This window comes from Pseudoliparis swirei, chromosome 3, assembly GCF_029220125.1.
Source record: "Pseudoliparis swirei isolate HS2019 ecotype Mariana Trench chromosome 3, NWPU_hadal_v1, whole genome shotgun sequence".
Taxonomy (NCBI): domain Eukaryota; kingdom Metazoa; phylum Chordata; class Actinopteri; order Perciformes; family Liparidae; genus Pseudoliparis; species Pseudoliparis swirei.
This window is the reverse complement of record NC_079390.1, coordinates 6,950,787-6,970,681: the sequence shown is the minus strand read 5'-3', so window position 1 is coordinate 6,970,681 and position 19,895 is coordinate 6,950,787. Positions and strand designations below refer to the sequence as shown.

The window sequence follows — 19,895 nt, the reverse complement described above, 5'->3', positions numbered from 1 at the left end:
CGCTTCATCTCCTTCCTCTCGTCTTCCTGTATGTCATCCCAGATGATTCACCAGCTCCCGGCAGCCCACTCCTCCAGCTGCATAGTGTTCTGTACAGTCGGATTACTGTATGTGTCATGCAGAATGTCAGTACAATGGCAACAAAAAAAAGAAACTTGAATATCAGACAGCAGTTTAATATAGGAAATGGACCTACACAGACAATGTCAGACAAGCTGTCCTTTATTTTTGCGATTGTTTTTAGTTTGATCCACGAATGGCTTTGACAGAGGGGCACAGTTGCAGTTTCCAGAATCCACTTTACGGTCGGTGGATTTTTTGCGAGCAGTTGCCAAAAATAGCATTTTGCCAAGCAAATCAGGAAATATCATTTTTGTATGGAATGCGTCAGAATAAATAAAGCCTGTTTTTTTCTGTTTGAACCTCAAGCCTCTGCTCTTCACATCTGTCAAAACAAACACCTGGAACCGTACCGACACACGGGCCAAGTGTGAGGGTAGAGGCTGATTTAAACAATATATATCTGAATGAATTGGATGAAGCCTTCATGTGAGCTTGAGCTACTGCTCGGCATCTGTCTCCACCACAAACTGTATTATGATCAGCTGACTTCATTTATTTGGCTCCTGTATATAGCCTCTATTGTATTGTAGACTCTTAGTTGATCTGAGAATACCGTGTTCACGGTTCCAGTGGTTGTTTGAGACGACTGCCTCTGCGTCTGCGAGGCGGTGCAGAAGAAGCTGGCTCGGATTTTTTAAACTGCTGATTTTAGTAACCATAAATGGAAGTGGAACGTCATTTTTGAAAGTTGACTCAAATTTGGATCTCATGTTTCTTTGTTGTTTAGTGAGTATTTCACTCGTGACACTGGGACATGATGTTCGCCACCTTCAGGATGTGACCTCTGGAAACAGCCGCTGCATTTCAGCTGAAGACGGCATCAACAGTCAAATTAATCTCCAGTGGATGAGTTCACGATCGGCAGAAGCTACTATCGAACCGACTTCCCACTGCGTTTATATCTGTATATTATTCTGAACCGCACGCAGCTATTTTACTAGAATGACTTCATTGTTGTTTCAAACACATTGGATCTCTATTGTTCTCGTCATGTGGCAGTTTTAAGCCGCTCTGCATCCTCTGGACTAGATTGGGTTTTGTTTTGTTTCTCTTTCGCTGTGACACAGTTCAAACGAGCAGCGCTGGTATTCAATGGCGTGCTTCATTTTGCAGTGTGCAAAGTATCATGGTCCCATAATATGCAGAATGTTTTTTAAGCTAACTTGGTTTTACGTCTCTGGACAGATTGAGATGTTGCGGCTGTGATTGGTTCGGCGGTAGTTGGTGATAGAGGAGAATTGATGTCTCTGGCACTGCTGATGACCTTTTCTACCTGTGAGCCCTTGAATAAAAGTGTTCATATTAAACCCAAAGTCTTGTTCATGCAGTCTGGACGTGTGTGTGTGTGTGTGTGTGCGTGTGTGTCACGGTACAAATATGATTAGCTGGGAAAAGAATGCGAAGAATTTTCCTCGTGGTTTGGTTACGTAATCTAGCTTCTTTTTTTTTATAAACAAAACAAAACCTTGATCAAAATCACTTTATTCACGTTGCAATGAGCTGATATAAAAGTGTGTGTTTGATAGTAGCTGAGAGAATTAATTCAGCTTTATGGAGGAAATGCATTTGTCTCAGATGTTAACTTCCTGCTTGTTTCTGTCCCTGGAAACAATCCCTCCTCCTTCTCGATCACGGGGACGGTTCTCTCCGAGGAGTCGTGAGGATGACTGCGGTCATGAGACGCATCGTATGCAACATGTTAGCAGCAAAGACACATGACTAGGGGGCCAGTGAGGAAACCAATAAAACACACAAGTGTGCTGCTCATATTTCCTCCCAATGTGTGAGAGAAAAAGTTGCCACAGACGGATCCTGTTTAGAAAAGTAAGAAGAAAAAAAAATCTCACCGAATTATGTCTTTCGAGATCAAAATGTAGACGAGCGTCTCGCGGCGCTTTATTCGTTGTGACCCCGGCCAGCAGTGCAAACATTCCTGAGAGGACTTCTTGTTGGTTACAGCCTGGACTCAGAATTCATTATGTACAACCTCCTCTCCGGCTCTTTGCAGAACAACACAAACACAACCTTTACAGATATTAGATATGCACGATTGACGGGGTCGACTCGTGACATCCACGGTTTTAATTTGCCCCTTCAGCGTGCCGCTCTCGCTCATCGGCAGCAGTCGGAACTCCTCTTGGTCGCCGTGTTATCGGCCTCTCTCCGGTCTGTGAGTCCTGTGGGAAGAAAATACAAACTACTTTTGCATTGTTGGCATTCAGGTGGACAACGTGCAGCAGGATGGGTTTGAAAAAATATTTGTATTCCTTAACCCTCCTGTTACCTTCAAATGAACTAACATCTTTTACCCTTGGGGTCAATTTGACCCCAGCGATTAAAACCTCCAGAAAATTATTTGAATTAATAGTGTTTCCCAAGTTTAAGTGTGAGGTACTTTGTTTGTTTGTTGACTACCTAAATACCCCTTTAAATAAATAATAAAGTTGATATTTACCTTCGCATTGAAAATGCGGAAGGTAATGTTTTGATCGCCGTGTATTTAGTTATTTAGTTATTTATTTGTATGCGTGTTACTCGCATAACTCAAAAAGTATTAAACCGAATTGCATGAAATTTGGTGGGATGATTGGTTATTATCCGGGGACCATTTGATTAGATTTTGGGATCGATCGGGTCAAAGGTCAATGTCATGAAAAGATCAAAATCTTCTTTTTACCATAGCGCGGTAATTTTTTATCCAATTGGCATGCAACTAATGCCAACATGTTCATAATTCAATGTCCAATCTTGTGATATGCGAAGGTATGCGCTCTACCGAGTGCCCGTTCTAGTTCTGATATGTTTTACACAGTGAAAAACAGCCTGGGGTCAAATTGACCCCAAAGAACACCGATGCATACAAGTTGTGTACAGGACATTGAAAACATATCATCATGTGAATGTTATGTTTTCCCAGTTGTCCCCAATAAATTAGGAAAGGTCATGAAATATGAAGCAAAAATAATGATGTCAATCATTTTTTTAGACGTTAAACATTGAATGGGGTCAAATTGACCACAAAGGTAACAGGAGGGTTAAAAGAGAGCAATAAAAAGATCATAGCCACCAATGAACTGAACATTACATGAGCCACATAATTGTACTGGGAGACACGAACGTGGGTAATGTAGAATATTTTAAGTACATGAAGGATGTAATGTTTATTAAAGGCTCAGGTTTCCAACCTGGAGGATGCAAAATAATTAAAGGGGTTAAGAAAGAAGGTCTTAAAGTGTAATATCTTTAGAAAAGTCACTTTGTGATTAAAGTGCTCTCAATTTAATAATCTGTGATCACGAGTGGTCCTTTCATCCCTTAAGGGTGCCTCTGTGTCTCGTTCCTATCGTGCACGTGCAAACAGAAGCATGTGATGCGATACGTTTTCCGGATGTGGTTTCCACAAAGAGAGCTTTGTGAAAACCACAATCCAGAAATATTATTTTGGTTGAGTGTAAGTTTTCATAAACGTTTGTTTTCCACAGAATTTATATCCTGTAATAATCCAAAATCCAATGGAAAAAAACCACATAGGCGCTTGGCCCCTCTTCGACTAATCGGTTGTTTCGGTCAATTTGTCATTTTTTAATGTTTTTTCATTTGCCAAATGACTTATTTCCGAGAAACTAACGAGCACATCTCTGGTTAACCGAGATATAAAGTTATACAATTGCATGATTCTCAGTATCACACTTCTGAGGAATAAATCGACTAATCGATTAGTCGACAACATCTTATCCTTTTTGGGGGGCGAGGACCATCTTAATAACATCTGTGCTGTCCTCTACATTTTCTGATCCCAACTTTTGACATGACAGATACATCACGTCGGCTGAAGCGATGCTCGGGTTCACATGTCGTGAGAAAAAACTGATTTCCAATGATGGAAATAATGAATCGGTAAACAAATCAAAGTACTAATAAGACTTAATTAAGCAAACTGACTCACTGATAATGTCGCTGACGTGCCTCGAGCTACTTTTCTCGATCTCGGACAAAACGTTTGCCTCAAATGTCAGAGAGGCCACACGGAAGAAGAAGTCCTGGACACCGTCTCCTGGAACGACGAGGAAACGAAGGAAAGAGCATGAAGCAGAATATGTCGTGGGTGTCGACTGATGGGGGTTTGTTTATGATCAGGTGTGATGGCGGGGGCCAGCACTGTCACCTCGCATCAAGAGGGGCCCGGGGTTCGACCCCCCTTCTGTGTGAAGTTTGCACGTTCTCTCTCCGGGTTCTCCGGCTTCCTCCCCACAGTCCAAAACATGCAGTTTGTGTTAATTGGTGGCTCTAAATAGCGCGTAGGTGTGAATGTGAGCGTGACTCTCGATATGTGCCCTTTAGGGAAGCCTGCCTTCGCCCGATGTCAGCTGGGATCGGCTCCCGCTTCCCGAAATAGGATAAGCGGCTTGGATCATGTAATGCAATGGAATGTGTGATGGACTCCCACCTGACTTGGCAGACACAGCCCAGTACTCCGCTTTGATTTCCTCAGAGAGCCGTATGGCTTCCTGCTCGACCTCAACCAGCTGATCAGGAGACTGAGGAGGGAAACAGAGACGTGGATGAAAATGATGACGCTTCAGGCCATTGGTCACTAGAAATAGGCTGATCATAAACTAAACTAAGTAAGATATTCAGAGCTGCAACAATTAGTCAAATAAGCAGTTAGTCCATTGAATAAAAATTATTCGGCGGTTGATGGTCCCAAATATGAGAGTTTACTGCTTTTGCTTCGTCTTACCTGAAATATGCCACTTTGGGCTCAAGGAAATTATCATCAAATAATAATAATAATAATAATAATACATTTAATTATTCATCTTAAAATAATTTGCTGCAGTCCTTAAGATGTTAGCCAAAAAAAATCGTTGTGGGTTTATTTTCTGGCGATTGATAAGAAATCAATGGACTGACACATTCTGGATCCATTTCACCCACACTGAGGTCTTTCTTGGTGCCGACAAGGAACAGCAGAACACTGGACGGGTCATTCTCCCTCATGGCGTCCTCCAGCCACTTCCTACATCGACAGACCATGAATAGACTCCAGAGGATATTTCAATGGGATAATAATTCGATCAGAATTCCTTACCTGGCATGTACTAAAGAGCTCACGCTGCTCATGTCAAACACCACTATGATGGCTGGAGAGACAAACAGTGCACAGAATGAGAAGGCGTGTGTTCATTCACTTTAGTTCAAGGTGAGACGTGCGACACCAAACTCGGGAGGCTGAGCTACGTTCACCTTGTGCTCCTCTGTAATATGTCGACGCGATGCATTTGAAGCGCTCCTGGCCTGCAGTGTCCCACCTGGAAGATGAGATGCAGCTTTGATGGCGCTTGTTGAGACATTTGGTGCAGATGAAGGGGGGGGGGTACATGTGTACCCTTACATGTATGACTAAAGCCAAACACAGAGAAATGTAATCACGTAATGCGGGGCCTCCAATTTAATTTATTTTGCATTTAAATGACCGTGTGGACCCATTTTAACCTGTGTGTGTGTGTGTGTGTGTGTGTGTGCGGCAGCATACTTACAGCTGGAAGCTGAAGGGAACACCGAGCACCTCGAAACGCTCCATCTCAAAGTCCACGCCGATGGTGGCTTTGTAGTTCTTATCAAACGCACCCTTTCGGAACCTTTCAGGAACAAGGGATCAGCGAAAGAGAGAGAGACACGTTTCTAGAAAATGTCGAAAAATTCTTCTTCTTCTTCTTCTTTTTCTACAACCTCATGTAAGTTCAACCATGTTTCTGTGGAGCAACATTTGAATGACGCCCAAAAGCACAGCAGCTACATACAACCGCAGAGGAGAAACTCTTCCACAGGCAATACAGTCATAATTCAAATCAGACTGAACACTAACAAGTCTAAAGACAGCCACACACTCCTTTCATTGATCTAATCATGTATGACTGATTCTTACCTGCTGATCAGACACGTTTTCCCAACTGCAACATCTCCCACGACGATGACCTTGGCGATATTAAGGCTGGCAACAGAAAGCCTTTATGGTCATTCGTGACTCACGATTCATGACAACAATAGCACGACACACACAGCAACATGATCAACGATATGCAGAGATCACAACTGCTCATTGTGCCTTACAGCCCTCTTCAACTTTGAGTTATTACCTTCGCATTGAAAATGCGGAAGGTTATGTTTTGATCGCCGTGTATTTATTTATTTATTTGTATGCGTGTTATTCGCACAACAAAAAAAGTTTTAAACCGAATCGCATGAAATTTGGTGGGATGATTGGTTATTAACCGGGGACCATTTGATTAGATTTTGGGATCGATCGGGTCAAAGTCAAGGTCATGAAAAGGTCAACATCTTCTTGAATCGCATGAAATTTGGTGGGATGAATGGTTATTATCCGGGGACCATTTGATTAGATTTTGGGATCAATCGGGTCAAAGGTCAAGGTCATGACAAGGTCAACATCTTCTTTTTACCATAGCACGGTCAATTTCTATCCAATTGGCATGCAACTAATGCCAACATGTTCATAATTCAATGTCCAATCTTGTGATATGCGAAGGTATGCACTCTATCGAGTGCCCATTCTAGTTCTTAAATAAGGAGCTTTGCATTTGATCCTGAGCGAGGGCTAACCGGTAGGGTTCATGTTTCCATCCTTCTCCAACACAGGGTTGTTTAGCACATTGCATTCCTCACAACGACAGACACAGTCAGTCCTGAAACCTCCCCGCATGGAACATCTCGAGATGATGAGTGTGAAGATGGCTGCATGCGCTATAGGGGTTCATGTTATGCTGCTTCCACATGTATTTACAAGCTAAAAAGCACAGCGGACTTAAGTTGAACTCTGCGCGATATTTTCAATTAATTAATGTACTGATGTTCTTTCTGAATTTATAGTTATGCTTCAAATCTTTCTTACCAAACCCAAGTCATAAAACTATTAATTTGGTGTATGAAGCGAAAGGATTTCTTAATAAATTGTATTATCACAGAAAAAGAGAGATAATAGTTCTGTTTTCACGCAGCAGGAAGACGCACATATTCTCCTGTTTCGAGTCACGTTTGCTAAAAACAACAGTGTCCAGCTGATTTTCGCAATTTGATGAGTTTCTATTTAGATTCAAAACTATCTATATTTGTGGCTAGTTTGTCAACATGTTACATGTGTCACAGAGAGAGTAAAGTAGTCTTGAGAGATGGACTTCTCGACTGTGTGTGTGTGTGGGTGTGTGTGGGTGTGTCTGTGTGTGCGTGTGTGTGTGTGTGTGTGTGTGTCTAGACCACCAGATCAATGCAGTCAGATATGAGGCCGTCTGTCAGCTGACTGCAGACATAACATGACTGAAAGGGCCCTGCCAGAACTCATTTATTAAAGATATCACAGTGTGTGTGTGGGTGTGTGGGTGTGTGTGTGTGTGTGGGGGGGGGGGGGGGAGACTTTACCTCACTATGTCTGTCTTCTGTACCTCGCAGGCAGCCTTCACCTGAGGGTGGAAGCCATCTTTGGTCTGCAGCGCTGCATTCGGACTGAAACACTGCAAAGAAAGTGGCAGAGGAAATGTCAAGAAATTAATTGAAAAAGGGCACATTGGACAGTGACAGATAAAGTGGAGGGAAGGTACAGCCCAAGTTATTAAAACAATGTTACAAACTTGAATCATCCCTTCCTTTCCTCTGACATTGTTACTGTCCAGAGCAAACCATATTCAAACTATCAGCTTTACATGAATGAAAAGAGGCATTGCTGTATCTTAAATGCAACTCAAATATCACATATCAAGGCTGGAACAACAAGGTTTTGTGAGGACAGCATTTTCCAAATTTGCAGCCGTCCATTTTCAGAGAAACAAAGAGCGGCATTTAAGACTCTGAATAACCTCATTGTGTATAACACTGTTAATTATAATTGCGTTACAAGGCATGTGTGTTACTAACCGTCGGGAGCTGAGTAATGACCCGGTCCTTCTTTACAGGTGGCAACATGCTGCTGCTCTGGATCAATGGGCACACACCTTCAAACTGCCACTCGGACTGACAGCAAACACACACTATGCATTCACTTCAAGGAGACACACACACACACACACTTCACTTTCTTTTTTGGTTTTTCACAAAACTAGGGAAAGATAATTAATGTCTTCAGTTTTTTGTTTTTTTAGAGCATTCAACAGAAAGTTAAAAGGTTGTTAAATATATTAAATATATAAGTACATGACAAACAGTTTGCGGGGAACTATAGCTTCCTCAAATCAGTGTGGATGAAATTGTAATGTGGCAACACTGCAACCCAAAAAACAGTTTGTTTTTCTAACATGTCTCATTGTAGGTCAAGATTTAAGGAAGGACGTGTTATAAGTATGTTTCCAGATAAAGGATGGAGCAAAAAAGAAACGTACTGTGTCAAACAAAAACACTCTAAAAACAGGATTAGTAAGTTTAACAACTTTACCTGAAACTTCCGGGTGGTAAGATGCAGAAGAAAAAATGTGATGTGATATCCAAAGAGAAAATAAATCCGGAACAAAATGAAGATCACAGCAACGAACTGAGTCTCCAAGCTGACTCGCAATTAATGAAACTCTCCATGTAATTTGTGGGAAAACCAGCCAATACACTGAGAAACAGCGCCAACGTGTGGCCACGCGGTATACTGCATTTAGTGATCAATTGTGATACACGGTTATGTAACTTAAATTTAATGTCGAATTGACTGTACACTTAACAATTACACATTTTCTCGACACTTTATAACATTTTCCATTGAGTAAACAATAGTTGCTGCTGGTCCAGTTGGAGCTAATTTAAACTAATCAATTACGGTGTTAGTAGTTTCACAAACATGTCAGTAGTTCCTTATCTTTAGCTGCAATGAAATAACTATTTTACCGCAATATGTAATTGTGGTGAAGTAAACGACATTGTAATTTATTTTTCTATAACTTTACACTGAAATATTGTGGCATATATAATGTTGTTAAATTGTACCTGAATTTATTTTATTTTTACAAGAGTAAATCCATCTCAAAACCCAGCCTGGCGTCATGATGTTTGCCCTCCAGGACAGCAGGTGGCGACAAACTGCCGTCGGAGTCGGTTGATGGCGCGCCCAAACTAAAGAACCAGTGACGTATTATTCCTGCGACATGAGGCCTATAAATATTTCTCCAACGCGACGTTGCTGTCTCTTTCCAAGCGTCTGTTGAGCGGATGAGTCGGTGTCTCCCGCAGTCGCCATATAACTTGTTAAAAATGCTAAATCAATCGAAAACCGCCATACAGATCCAACCGCCAGTTAGCAGAGCTGTAGTCAAAAACTTTTAACAGAAGCGAGATATCTGCGAGCTGATTGTAACGTGTGATCTGACGGGCCCTCCAGCGGCCACGTGGGAAGCACCAACAGAAGGACAAGATGGAAAACAAGTGAGATTTGTTCTCGTTACAGCCCGTTTCATATTGAAGTTGTTAAACTGCTTTTTAAGAGTCAAACTCGTTTGTTGAAATCCAGTAATTTCATTATTTTATTCTAACAATGTGGTCAAACTTGTTTCATGCTACCTACAAGCATAAACATCGATTTTAGAAACATTGTATTTAAGTGTAATCCTAAATAAATGCATTACGTATTTAACATATTTGTTTTGTATAAACGATGCAATTGATAATCAGTCTTTACAAATTCAGTGGAAGTTACTGATTTGTGTTTCCTCTTTATTTCAGGTTAGTCCCAATGGACCATCCAAGATGTCAAGGCAAACTGAGGTAGGTTTAATGCAGTTGTGCTTGAACTGCGCTGTAGCCATTACGTGTTGTGATGAACTTTGAACTGAAATGCTGGAATTACCGTCAGATTGTTTAGTGGTGACTCTCGGTTTTCTGAACATTTGAAGATGCAGTTCTCTAATTTCCAAATGAATTTACATCGTCATTAACAAACCGTCGACCTTATCTTTCTGTAGGTGCCATGGTTTGTGAGCTGCTATACAACGTGCACTTGCCAGTCTGCATATGTGCCCAACCAAACCGGTCTAAAGATGTGTGTTGTGCAGGTGACTATGCTTCTTTAGTCTATACAAATTGCAAGTGGCAGCTCCTGTTGTGATGAATCCTAAACTGAAACGCTGGAATTACCGGCAGATTGTTGGTGGTGACTCTCGGTTTTCTGAACATTTGAAGGTCCTGTGTTGTAACTAAATTCAAATGTACTTGTCACTAACAATCGTATCCTTGATTTCCCCTTCTATAGATGCAACGCTGACATGTGAACTTGCTGTTCTGCATATGTGCCCATTATACCAGAGGACTATAGATGCGTGCTGTGCAGGTGAATATGTTTCTTCTGTCTTTAAAATGACAATTTAACATCTCCTGTTGTGATGAATCCTAAACTGAAACGCTGGAATTACCGTCAGATTGTTTAGTGGTGACTCTCGGTTTTCTGAACATTTGAAGATGCACTAACTTGAAACTTAAAATGAATTTAAGGCATGTCATTAACAAATCTTATCCCTGATCTTCTTTCTGTAGATGCAAGAAGTTTGTGAGCTGCCATTCTGCGTATGTGCCCAATCAAACGGATGACTAAAGATGCGTGCTGTGCAGGTGAATGTGCTTCAGTCTATAAAATAACAACTAGCAGCTCCTGTTGTGATGAATCCTAAACTGAAACGCTGGAATTACCGTCAGATTGTTGGTGGTGACTCTCGGTTTTCTGAACATTTGAAGAAGCTGTTCTCTAACTCTAAATTAATTGACTGTAATTTAACAAATCTTATCCCTTTTTGGTTTCTGTAGATGCAAGGGGTGAACTTACCGGTCTGCATATGTGCCCAATCAAAACCAGAGGACAGGATGCGCTTTGCGCAGGTGAATATGGTTTTTAGTCTCTAAAAATGGCAACTAGCAGCTCGTGTTGTGATGAACTCTAAACTGAAACGCTGGAATTACCGTCAGATTGTTAGTGGTGACTCTCGGTTTTCTGAACATTTAAAGTTGCAGTTTTGTAACTCAAAATTAATTTACCATCATGAACAAATATTGTCCCTTATCTTTCTGTAGATGCAAGAGGTGTTTGAGCTGCCATACAACATGAACTTGCCGGTCTGCATATGTGACCAATCAAACGGATGACTAAAGATGCGTGCTGTGCCGGTAAATATGTTTCTTCAGTCTGAAATGGCAACTAGCTCCTGTTGTGATGAACTTTGAACTGAAACGCTGGAATTACCGGCAGATTGTTGGTGGTGACTCTCGGTTTTCTGAACATTTGAAGAAGCTGTTCTGTAACTCTAAATTAATTGACTGTCATTTAACAAATCATATCCCTTTTTGTTTCTGTAGATGCAAGGGGTGAACTTACCGGTCTGCACATGTGCCCAATCAAACCAGAGGACTGAACATCTGTCCTGTGCAGGTGAATAAGCTTCTTCAGTCTGAAAAATGGCAACTAGCAGTGTTTGTTGTGATGAATCCTAAACTGAAACGCTGGAATTACCGGCAGATTGTTGGTGGTGACTCTCGGTTTTCTGAACATTTGAAGAAGCTGTTCTCTAACTCTAAATGAATTGACTGTAATTTAACAAATCGTATCCCTTTTTGATTTCTGTAGATGCAAGGGGTGAACTTACCGGTCTGCATATGTGCCCAATCAAACCAGAGGACTGAGGATGCGTGCTGTGCAGGTGAATATGCTTCTTTAGTCTCTAAAAATGGCAACTAGCAGCTCCTGTTGTGATGAACTCTAAACTGAAACGCTGGAATTACCGTCAGATTGTTGGTGGTGACTCTCGGTTTTCTGAACATTTGAAGTTGCAGTTTTGTAACTCAAAATTAATTTACCATCATTCACAAATATTGTCCCTTATCTTTCTGTAGATGAAAGAGGTGTTTGAGCTGCCATATGACATGAACTTGCCAGTCTGCATATGTGACCAATCAAACGGATGACTAAAGATGCGTGCTGTGCAGGTAAATATGTTTCTTCAGTCTGAAATGGCAACTAGCTCCTGTTGTGATGAACTCTAAACTGAAACGCTGGAATTACCGGCAGATTGTTGGTGGTGACTCTCGGTTTTCTGAACATTTGAAGATGCAGTTTTGAAACGTGTAATCCAACATTAATGTACTTAATGTCACTAATCAATCTTATCCTTGATTTCCCCATTAGATGAAATGGTGAATGTCAGCTGCCATGAGATGTGAACTTGCCATTCTACGCATGTTCCCAATTAAACCAGAGGACTAAAGCTGCGTGCTGTGCAGGTGACTATGCTTCTTCAGTCTATATAAATGATGACAAGAAGCTTGTGTTGTGATGAATCCTAAACTGAAATGCTGGAATTACCGTCAGATTGTTTAGTGGTGACTCTCGGTTTTCTGAACATTTGTAGATGCTGTTTGGTAACTCAAGTAATTTTCTAATTGTCACTAAACAATCGTATCGTTGATTTCCCGTTATATAGATGCAACGGTGAAATGTGAGCTGCCATAAGATGTAAACTTGCTGTTCTGCAAATTTGCCCAATAAAACCAGATGACCCGATTCATGCAGGTGAATATGCTTCTTCGGTCTCTAAAAATGGCAACTAGCAGTTCGTGTTGTGATGAATCCTAAACTGAAACGCTGGAATTACCGTCAGATTGTTAGTGGTGACTCTCGGTTTTCTGAACATTTGAAGTTGCTGTTTTGTAGCTCAAAGTTAATTGACTTGATGTCACTAACCAATCATATTCCCTGATCTTCTCTTTCGTAGATGCAAGCGGTTCTGAGCTGCCATACAACTAAAGATACGTGCTGTGCAGGTAAATATGCTTCAGTCTATAAAAATGGCAACTAGCAGCTCCTGTTGTGATGAATCCTAAACTGAAACGCTGGAATTACCGTCAGATTGTTTAGTGGTGACTCTCGGTTTTCTGAACATTAAGTGGGGGCATCACATGTTTCACTGGTGTGATACAATTTGTGAACTCAACTTCCTCTTTCTTTTCCCTCAGAACCGGATAAAGCGGTTGCAGCAGCGCTGCCTTTAAGCGACATGTGGTCACGAACCATCTGCAAATGAAAAGATCAGTGGACACGGTTTGAAGATAAATGTCAACATGTTTGTTTGAAAAACATCTTGTGTAAAAAGTAGCTTTGATTGTCAATAAAAGGTCAAAACATCCTGAAATAAGAATTTTTCTTGAGGTTATTTTGGAGCTTGTGACGGTTAAGATGAAGCTGATGTGGAGTCAGCCAGACTGAGTCACTCATCTTCAGCCCTGAGGAGGATAAGGATAACTTATTAGTTCAAAATGAAATAAGTTCACGTAATTAATTGGTATGTACAATAATAAAGCCGCCGTGGCAAAAGAAGCCGCTTCTCAATTACTCGTTTACGTTCATGCGGTCCATATTTGTTTCGGGCTTTGGATTGTTGATAAATTGATTGCTGTCTGACCCGTTCAGGAGAGTCTAACAGTCCATATTCAGTTGAAGGTGGCCTATGCTGTGAAAGAAGTCTCGCAGGTTGCATTTAAATTGAGACAAGTCACCGTCCCAGAGTAGATCTGACGGCATTGCAATGAAGATTATTAGGTTGTGTAGTTTATGGAATGAAGGTGAGATTTGTGTAATTCAGTGTCACCTAAAAGTCGAAACTCGTTCATTCCCTGAAGATATAAATATATGTTGTGTGAATGCATTTGCAGTTGATCAGAGACTATCAAATTTTCAGATATTTCACTGATCAATAGTCGGCTCCTCTCCTAGACCGTATGCTGTTTGCATGTTCCGGCTTGACATAATGCACCTTTTAATGAAAGTTGTTAACTCACCAATTTAGGTGTCTACATACTTTTGTAAATATAGTTGGGAGCAGAATCTTGAGTATTTTTGTTTAAACAGCCGTCCAGCCAAACCTTTTTACAGTTGAGATATTTCCTCAAAAGATGGCGAGCTGTTCACTAACATGGCAGACAATCTGCATTTATATTAATTAGTTTTGGAAAATACTTGAGCTGTGATCACTGGGTATCACCATAGACTAAAATGTAATTAGATTGAATAAAGCAGGCTTTGAAATGTGTCTAATGCTGATGCTCATAATTGCACTATTTATTTGCTCATCAGTACTTTGCTTTGCAGAATTTGTGATTTCAGCATAATTGGTAGAACACTTCTTCACAGTTTATTTGGTTATTACTCCTGCCTCCACTCTATGCTCTACTTTAACACAGGGAATGTGGGAAGAAGTACAGTGCATCCAGAAAGTATTCACAGCGCTTCACTTTTTCCACATGTTATGTTACAGCCTTATTCCAAAATGGATTAAATTCATTATTTTCCTCAACATTCTACACACAACAACCCATAATGACAAAGTGAAAACTGTAGTTTGCAAATCTGTTAAAAATAAAGAACGAAAACATAATATGTACATAAGTATTCACAGCCTTTGCCATGACACTCAAAATGTAGCTCAGGTGCATCCTGTTTCCACTGATCATCCTTGAGATGTTTGATTGGAGTCCACCTGTGCTAAATTCAGTTGATTGGACATGATTGAGAAAGGCACACACCTGTCCACCTGTCTATATAAGGTATCACAGTTGACTGCATATCAGAGCATAAACCAAGCTATGAAGTTCAAGGAATTATCTATAGACCTCCGAGACAATTGTATCGAGGCACAGATCTGGAGAAGGGTACAGAAAGATTTCTGCAGCATTGAAAGTCCCAATGAGCACAGTGGCCTCCATCATCCGGACATGGAAGAAGTTTGGAACCACCAGGACTCTTCCTAGAGTCGCCCAGCCAGACTGAGCGATCGGGGGAGAAGGGCCTTAGTCAGGGAGGTGACCAGGAACCCGATGGTCCCTCTGACAGAGCTCCAGCGTTGTTCTATGAAGAGAGGAGAACCTTCCAGAAGGACAACCATCTCTGCAGCACTCTACAAATCAGGCCTGTTTGGTAGAGTGGCCAGACGGAAGCCACTCCTCAGTAAAAAGCACATGACAGCCCGCCTAGAGTTTGCAAAAAAGCACCTGAAGGACTCTCAGACCATGAGAAACAAAATTCTCTGGTCTGATGAAACAAAGATTGAACTATTTGGCCTGAATGCCAAGCGTCATGTCTGGAGGAAACCAGGCACTGCTCATCACCTGGCCAATACCATCCCTACAGTGAAGCATGGTGGTGGCAGCGTCATGCTGTGGGGATGTTTTTCAGCGGGAGGAACTGGGAGACTCGTCAGGATTGAGGGAAAGATGAATGCAGCAATGTACAGAGACATCCTGGATGAAAACATGCTCCAAAGCGCTCTGGACCTCAGACTGGGGCGACGGTTCATCTTCCAACAGGACAACGACCCGAAGCACACAGCCAAGATAACAAAGGAGTGGCTTCGGGACAACTCTGTGAATGTCCTGGAGTGGCCCAGCCAGAGCCCTGACTTGAACCCGATTGAACATCTCTGGAGAGATCTGAAAATGGCTGTGCACCGACGCTCCCCATCCAACCTGATGGAACTTGAGAGGTTCTGCAATGAAGAATGGGAGAAACTGCCCAGAAATAGGTGTGCCACGCTTGTGGAATGATACCCAAGAAGACTTGAGGCTGTAATTGCTGCCAAAGGTGCTTCAACAAAGTATTGAGCAAAGGCTGTGAATACTTATGTACATGTTATGTTTTTGTTCTTTATTTTTAATAAATGTGCAAAAAACAGTTTCCACTTTGTCATTATGGGTTTTTGTGTGTAGAATGTTGAGGAAAATAATTAATTTAATCCATTGTGGAAAAAATGAAGCGCTGTGAATACTTTCCGGATGCACTGTATGTATGAAGACTTATAATTAAAGAGCTTGTTTTCAAACATTGTGTGCTGACATACTATTAAGAAGAATTTGTCCCAGGGGCTACTCCAGACAGACTTCAGCCTATAATGTGTGGAGATATGTGCTGTCAGGCTTTGGTCTTCCCCTCCAGGCCACTGTGATGAGACGTGGGCTCTCGGGCCCCCGTTGGCTCCCAGGCTCCAGACAAAGCGTGGCCTCAACGGCGGCTGCATCCACAGCCTCTGCAGTCACATCCGTCTGTTGAAGACGAGATCAGGGTTCATACACTGTTTGAACAATGGATTTCCAACAAGTTGTTGTTGTTCTTTTGTACGCTGATTATTTGTTATTTGCTTGTGAAGAAACCTCAAAAAAGCATAAACCAACATCCAATATTTAGTTTTATTTAGTATCATCACTTGACTGTATTTTCACAAACAATCTTTATTTCAAAGATCTTGTCCAAAGGGTCATAAACATGTTTGTTTTACAGTCAGGACCAGCCACTAGTTGTCTCTTGTGTATACAGGACTGAATGTATTCATGTAATATCAATAACCAAATTATCATTGTTTGTGGTTTGCACTGATACTAATTGTGTAGCTGTGTACTTCCTGCGCTGAGTCTTCTTTTTGTCTTCTGAATATTTGCATACAACGTTTGAGCACTTACAATTCAGGCTGTCATCTTGTTGAAACACAATTTGTCTGGAGGGCAAATGTGGACCTGGTAGGACAAAGGAAATCCAACAAAAAGGAAAGCACTGAGATAATATCATATGGCTGTCAGTCGCAGAGCGACAAAGACTGCTTTCAATGTGTTGTACTACCCTACAGACTCTCTCCATGCATCTCTCTGTCGCGCAAGAGATGTCCACGAGTTGGTTTCAATTCCCCTTTTCTTCAGATTTCTCTTGATTGTGTCTTTATACCGGAGCCGAGGGCGGCCACGGCGTCTCTCTCCAGACGGTAGCTGAGAGTAGAGAATCTGCCTCGGCAGACGGTCGGTTGGCATTCTTAGAAGGTGTCCTGTCCAGCGGAGTCTTTCTGATAAGGAGGTCTTCCAGAGAAGGGAGTCCTGCTCGTTTGAGAATCTCCATATTAGTCACCCTGTCTTGCCATTTGTTCATGATCGACCGCAGGTGTCTCATCATAAAAGTGTGTAGCTTCTTCCCTTGGCTCCTGTACACTGTCCATGTCTCAGCCCCGTACAGCAGAGTAGAAAGTACGATTGCTTGGTATATTTTGCCTTTGACTCTTGTGGACACATGGTGGTTGTTCCAGAGTCTTTCGCGAAGGCGACCAAAGCACATGCTAGCCTTCGACATCCTCCTTTGTATCTCCGCTTCGATGCGGCCATCTCTTGCTATTGTGCTGCCGAGGTACGTGAATTCTTGTACAGAGTTCAGGGTGGTGCCATCGACCATGATATGTTCCTCCCTGGTTGTTGCAGAGTTCGACTGGAACAGCACTTCTGTCTTTTTGATGTTTATCTTCAGTCCATACTTTATTGATGCAGTGGCAAACGCGTCTACAATCCTCTGGATCTCTTCTGCTGAGTGGGCAACTAGTGCACTGTCGTCTGCAAAGAGTAGCTCCCTCACCAATATCTTTGTGGTCTTTGTCTTTGCTTTGAAGTGCGCGACGTTGAAGAGGTCAGCACTCTGGCGTGACTGAATGTAGACTCCATCCCCCATGTCTCGAAAAGCCTCTTCAAGCATCGCTGACAAGAAGATGGAGAAGAGTGTAGGAGCCAGTACGCATCCCTGTTTGACACCATTTGTTATAGCAAAGGCGTCCGAGACCTCCCCCCTATCCCTGACGTTGGCCACCATTCCAGTATGTAGGCCTTCTATCATGGTTGTGAACTTTTCCGGGCAACCATATTTTCTCAGCAACTGCCACAACCCGCTCCTCCCCACTGTATCAAATGCTTTTGTGAAATCGACAAATACCACATATAGAGGTTGGTTCTGCTCAATGCACTTTTCCTGGAGTTGTCGCAGGCAGAAGATCATGTCCACTGTGCTCCGGTTTGCACGAAAGCCACACTGCGTCTCAGGTACAACCTCTGGAGTGATGTGTCTTGAGAGTCTGTTCAGGAGAATCCGGGCGAAGATCTTGCCGGCTGTGGACAGAAGAGATATTCAGTCCACTGTAGAAGCCCTTCATGTCATTCCTATCTGCGGCTCCCTGTAGCTCCTCCGCCTTTAGTTCCCACCATTCAGATTTCAGAGCTCGAGTGCGTTTCTGTAGCAGTCTGCAAGCATCTTTGTATGCTGCGACTGTGGCTCTAGTTCTTCTGGTCTGCAGCACTCTCTGATGGGCGTGGTCTCTTTTGTCCATTAGGTCATGCAGCATCTGATCATTGGGATCAAACCAATCTTGATGTTTCCTGTCAGGTTTGCCGAGAGATGCCTCAGCTGTGTCAAAGACAACCTGCTGGAGAGTTGCCCAGTCCGCGTCAGGTGTTGAGTTTCCATCATTTCCCCATGATTGGGCCAGAGCGTTGTTCATTTCCTGCTCTAGGCTCTCCCTGTGGCGGATAGTATTCAGTTTGGTTGTGTTCAGCTTGACGGGTTTTCTCGCTCCTTGCTGGTTGTGTTTTTGACGTACACTGAAGGCTACCTTTGATCTCACCATCTGGTGATCAGTCCAGCAGTTTGCGCCACGCATGGCTCGGGTACTGCAGATGTCCATCTTATCCCGGCACCTGGTGATGGTGAAATCTATCATGTGCCAGTGTTGAGAACGAGGATGCATCCAAGTGTTCTTGTGTGCGTTTTTCTGTTTGAACATGGTATTGGTCACTATCAGGTCGAACTCGGAGCATAGAGCCAGTAGAAGCTCACCATTGGAGTTGCATTTACCAATCCCGTACTTGCCCATGACCATGGGCCACTTGTCATTTTCTATTCCTATCCTTGCATTGAAGTCTCCCATCAGCAGCAGCTTATCAGTACGGGGGATGTCTCTGAGCGTACTCGCCAGCTGGCTGTAGAAGGCCTCCTTATTCTCTTCGGAGTTTGTCATAGTTGGAGCGTACGCACTGACTATAGTAGCATTGCTGTCCTTCGTCAAAGGAAGTCTCATCGTCATGATCCTGTCACTCACTGGCTGTGGCATTTCTTGCAACTTCGTCACGATGTTCCTTTTTATTGCAAATCCCACTCCAGCTTATCTTCTCTCTCCATTAGGCTTGCCACTCCAGAAGAAGGTGTAGTCCAAGTCATTGAGACTGCCAGACTCTGAGAACCGTGTTTCGCTTAGGGCGGCGATGTCGATATTATACTTGGCAAGTTCCATTGCTACTAGTGCTGTGCGTCTCTCCGGCCGGTCGGCTGCTTCTCGGTCGAGAAGTGTCCTGACGTTCCATTGGGCAATTGTCAGATGGTGTTGTTGTTGTTTTCTTCCTAGCATACTTTTCACTGTCGATGGAAGACGGGGTCGAGCAGCGCGGGCCTTGGTAACCCGGGCGACGTCCGATCCGGTGTGAGGTTCTGTGTGGTTGTGCATTTCATGAAAGCTGCTTGCAAGAATGTTAAAGTCCCTCGGGGATTTAACAGTAGTGTCACACCGGCAAGAACACGTCAAGACAGATGCAAACCATTAGTCCCTGCAGTGGCTGGTCAGAAGATGCTGGGAGTTCCATTCATCAAACTCTGTGCTGCCACGATAGCACGGTTTTCTGTTAGGGTTTGCTCCCTTAGCCTTTGATTCTATCAAGAATCTGTACCGCAAGGCCGCGGTTTTCAACTATGCATGGCAGGGGCGTCGAACTCCCTGAGGTAGTTCATACCCGCATACCATAAGTGAGATCTCATAACTGAGATAATAACTGAGATTAAAGCACTGAGATAATAACTGTCATGCGTCCATACTTGCTGAGCACCTACTGTACCTGCTGCAGGTGTTAATGTACACATTGGCGTTGGTATTTATATCTTTTCTTCTCTGTCACATTGAATT

The 19,895-nt window shown here is 42.6% G+C and overlaps 1 protein-coding gene, 1 long non-coding RNA gene and 12 other non-coding genes across 19 annotated transcripts; 13 read left to right on the top strand and 1 right to left on the bottom strand.

Annotated features, from left to right (window-relative positions):
- Positions 1 to 1,588: 1,588 nt before the first annotated feature.
- rab34b (RAB34, member RAS oncogene family b) lies at positions 1,589 to 8,653 on the bottom strand. Of its 3 annotated transcripts, none has more exons than XM_056411701.1 (11): positions 8,567 to 8,653; positions 8,053 to 8,233; positions 7,561 to 7,652; positions 6,053 to 6,118; positions 5,664 to 5,765; positions 5,371 to 5,435; positions 5,216 to 5,267; positions 5,062 to 5,143; positions 4,571 to 4,661; positions 4,070 to 4,177; positions 1,589 to 2,300 (listed from the first exon to the last, which is right to left on the bottom strand). In XM_056411701.1, the coding sequence occupies exons 2-11, from the start codon at positions 8,098 to 8,100 to the stop codon at positions 2,236 to 2,238; spliced, it is 771 nt and encodes a 256-aa protein (XP_056267676.1). In that variant the 5' UTR covers positions 8,101 to 8,233; positions 8,567 to 8,653; the 3' UTR covers positions 1,589 to 2,235. The 3 variants fall into 3 exon arrangements, with proteins under 3 accessions (XP_056267676.1, XP_056267675.1, XP_056267677.1); XM_056411700.1 differs by having other exon boundaries at positions 8,053 to 8,176; positions 8,567 to 8,647; XM_056411702.1 differs by having other exon boundaries at positions 8,053 to 8,148; positions 8,567 to 8,619.
- A 663-nt stretch (positions 8,654 to 9,316) lies between these two features.
- LOC130191941 (uncharacterized) lies at positions 9,317 to 13,276 on the top strand. Of its 4 annotated transcripts, XR_008831301.1 has the most exons (14): positions 9,317 to 9,537; positions 9,835 to 9,876; positions 10,074 to 10,163; positions 10,361 to 10,438; positions 10,642 to 10,716; positions 10,909 to 10,980; positions 11,173 to 11,265; positions 11,455 to 11,527; positions 11,723 to 11,795; positions 11,989 to 12,081; positions 12,281 to 12,375; positions 12,576 to 12,664; positions 12,867 to 12,915; positions 13,108 to 13,276. It is a non-coding gene; the product is annotated as an uncharacterized LOC130191941 (long non-coding RNA). The 4 variants fall into 4 exon arrangements; XR_008831302.1 differs by lacking the exon at positions 10,642 to 10,716; XR_008831303.1 differs by lacking the exon at positions 11,455 to 11,527.
- On the top strand, positions 9,924 to 9,996 carry LOC130192062 (small nucleolar RNA SNORD65). The gene has a single exon (XR_008831324.1). It is a non-coding gene; the product is annotated as a small nucleolar RNA SNORD65 (small nucleolar RNA).
- Positions 10,211 to 10,282, top strand: LOC130192067 (small nucleolar RNA SNORD65). Its single transcript, XR_008831329.1, has one exon. It is a non-coding gene; the product is annotated as a small nucleolar RNA SNORD65 (small nucleolar RNA).
- On the top strand, positions 10,486 to 10,558 carry LOC130192064 (small nucleolar RNA SNORD65). The gene has a single exon (XR_008831326.1). It is a non-coding gene; the product is annotated as a small nucleolar RNA SNORD65 (small nucleolar RNA).
- Positions 10,760 to 10,831, top strand: LOC130192073 (small nucleolar RNA SNORD65). Its single transcript, XR_008831335.1, has one exon. It is a non-coding gene; the product is annotated as a small nucleolar RNA SNORD65 (small nucleolar RNA).
- LOC130192069 (small nucleolar RNA SNORD65) lies at positions 11,027 to 11,098 on the top strand. The gene has a single exon (XR_008831331.1). It is a non-coding gene; the product is annotated as a small nucleolar RNA SNORD65 (small nucleolar RNA).
- Positions 11,307 to 11,378, top strand: LOC130192068 (small nucleolar RNA SNORD65). Its single transcript, XR_008831330.1, has one exon. It is a non-coding gene; the product is annotated as a small nucleolar RNA SNORD65 (small nucleolar RNA).
- LOC130192066 (small nucleolar RNA SNORD65) lies at positions 11,574 to 11,645 on the top strand. The gene has a single exon (XR_008831328.1). It is a non-coding gene; the product is annotated as a small nucleolar RNA SNORD65 (small nucleolar RNA).
- Positions 11,843 to 11,914, top strand: LOC130192072 (small nucleolar RNA SNORD65). Its single transcript, XR_008831334.1, has one exon. It is a non-coding gene; the product is annotated as a small nucleolar RNA SNORD65 (small nucleolar RNA).
- On the top strand, positions 12,123 to 12,194 carry LOC130192065 (small nucleolar RNA SNORD65). Its single transcript, XR_008831327.1, has one exon. It is a non-coding gene; the product is annotated as a small nucleolar RNA SNORD65 (small nucleolar RNA).
- LOC130192061 (small nucleolar RNA SNORD65) lies at positions 12,423 to 12,495 on the top strand. The gene has a single exon (XR_008831323.1). It is a non-coding gene; the product is annotated as a small nucleolar RNA SNORD65 (small nucleolar RNA).
- Positions 12,712 to 12,783, top strand: LOC130192070 (small nucleolar RNA SNORD65). The gene has a single exon (XR_008831332.1). It is a non-coding gene; the product is annotated as a small nucleolar RNA SNORD65 (small nucleolar RNA).
- Positions 12,960 to 13,032, top strand: LOC130192063 (small nucleolar RNA SNORD65). The gene has a single exon (XR_008831325.1). It is a non-coding gene; the product is annotated as a small nucleolar RNA SNORD65 (small nucleolar RNA).
- Positions 13,277 to 19,895: the final 6,619 nt, after the last annotated feature.

Excerpts from the sequence above, each read along its gene's own strand:
- rab34b (XM_056411701.1), bottom strand. The coding sequence starts at position 8,100 with ATGTTGCCACCTGTAAAGAAGGACCGGGTCATTACTCAGCTCCCGACG. Across the intron at positions 7,653-8,052 it reads TCATTACTCAGCTCCCGACG|TGTTTCAGTCCGAATGCAGC; the intron begins GTTAGTAACACA and ends CTTTCTTTGCAG. Across the intron at positions 4,178-4,570 it reads GGCTGTGTCTGCCAAGTCAG|GAGACGGTGTCCAGGACTTC; the intron begins GTGGGAGTCCAT and ends TCGTCGTTCCAG.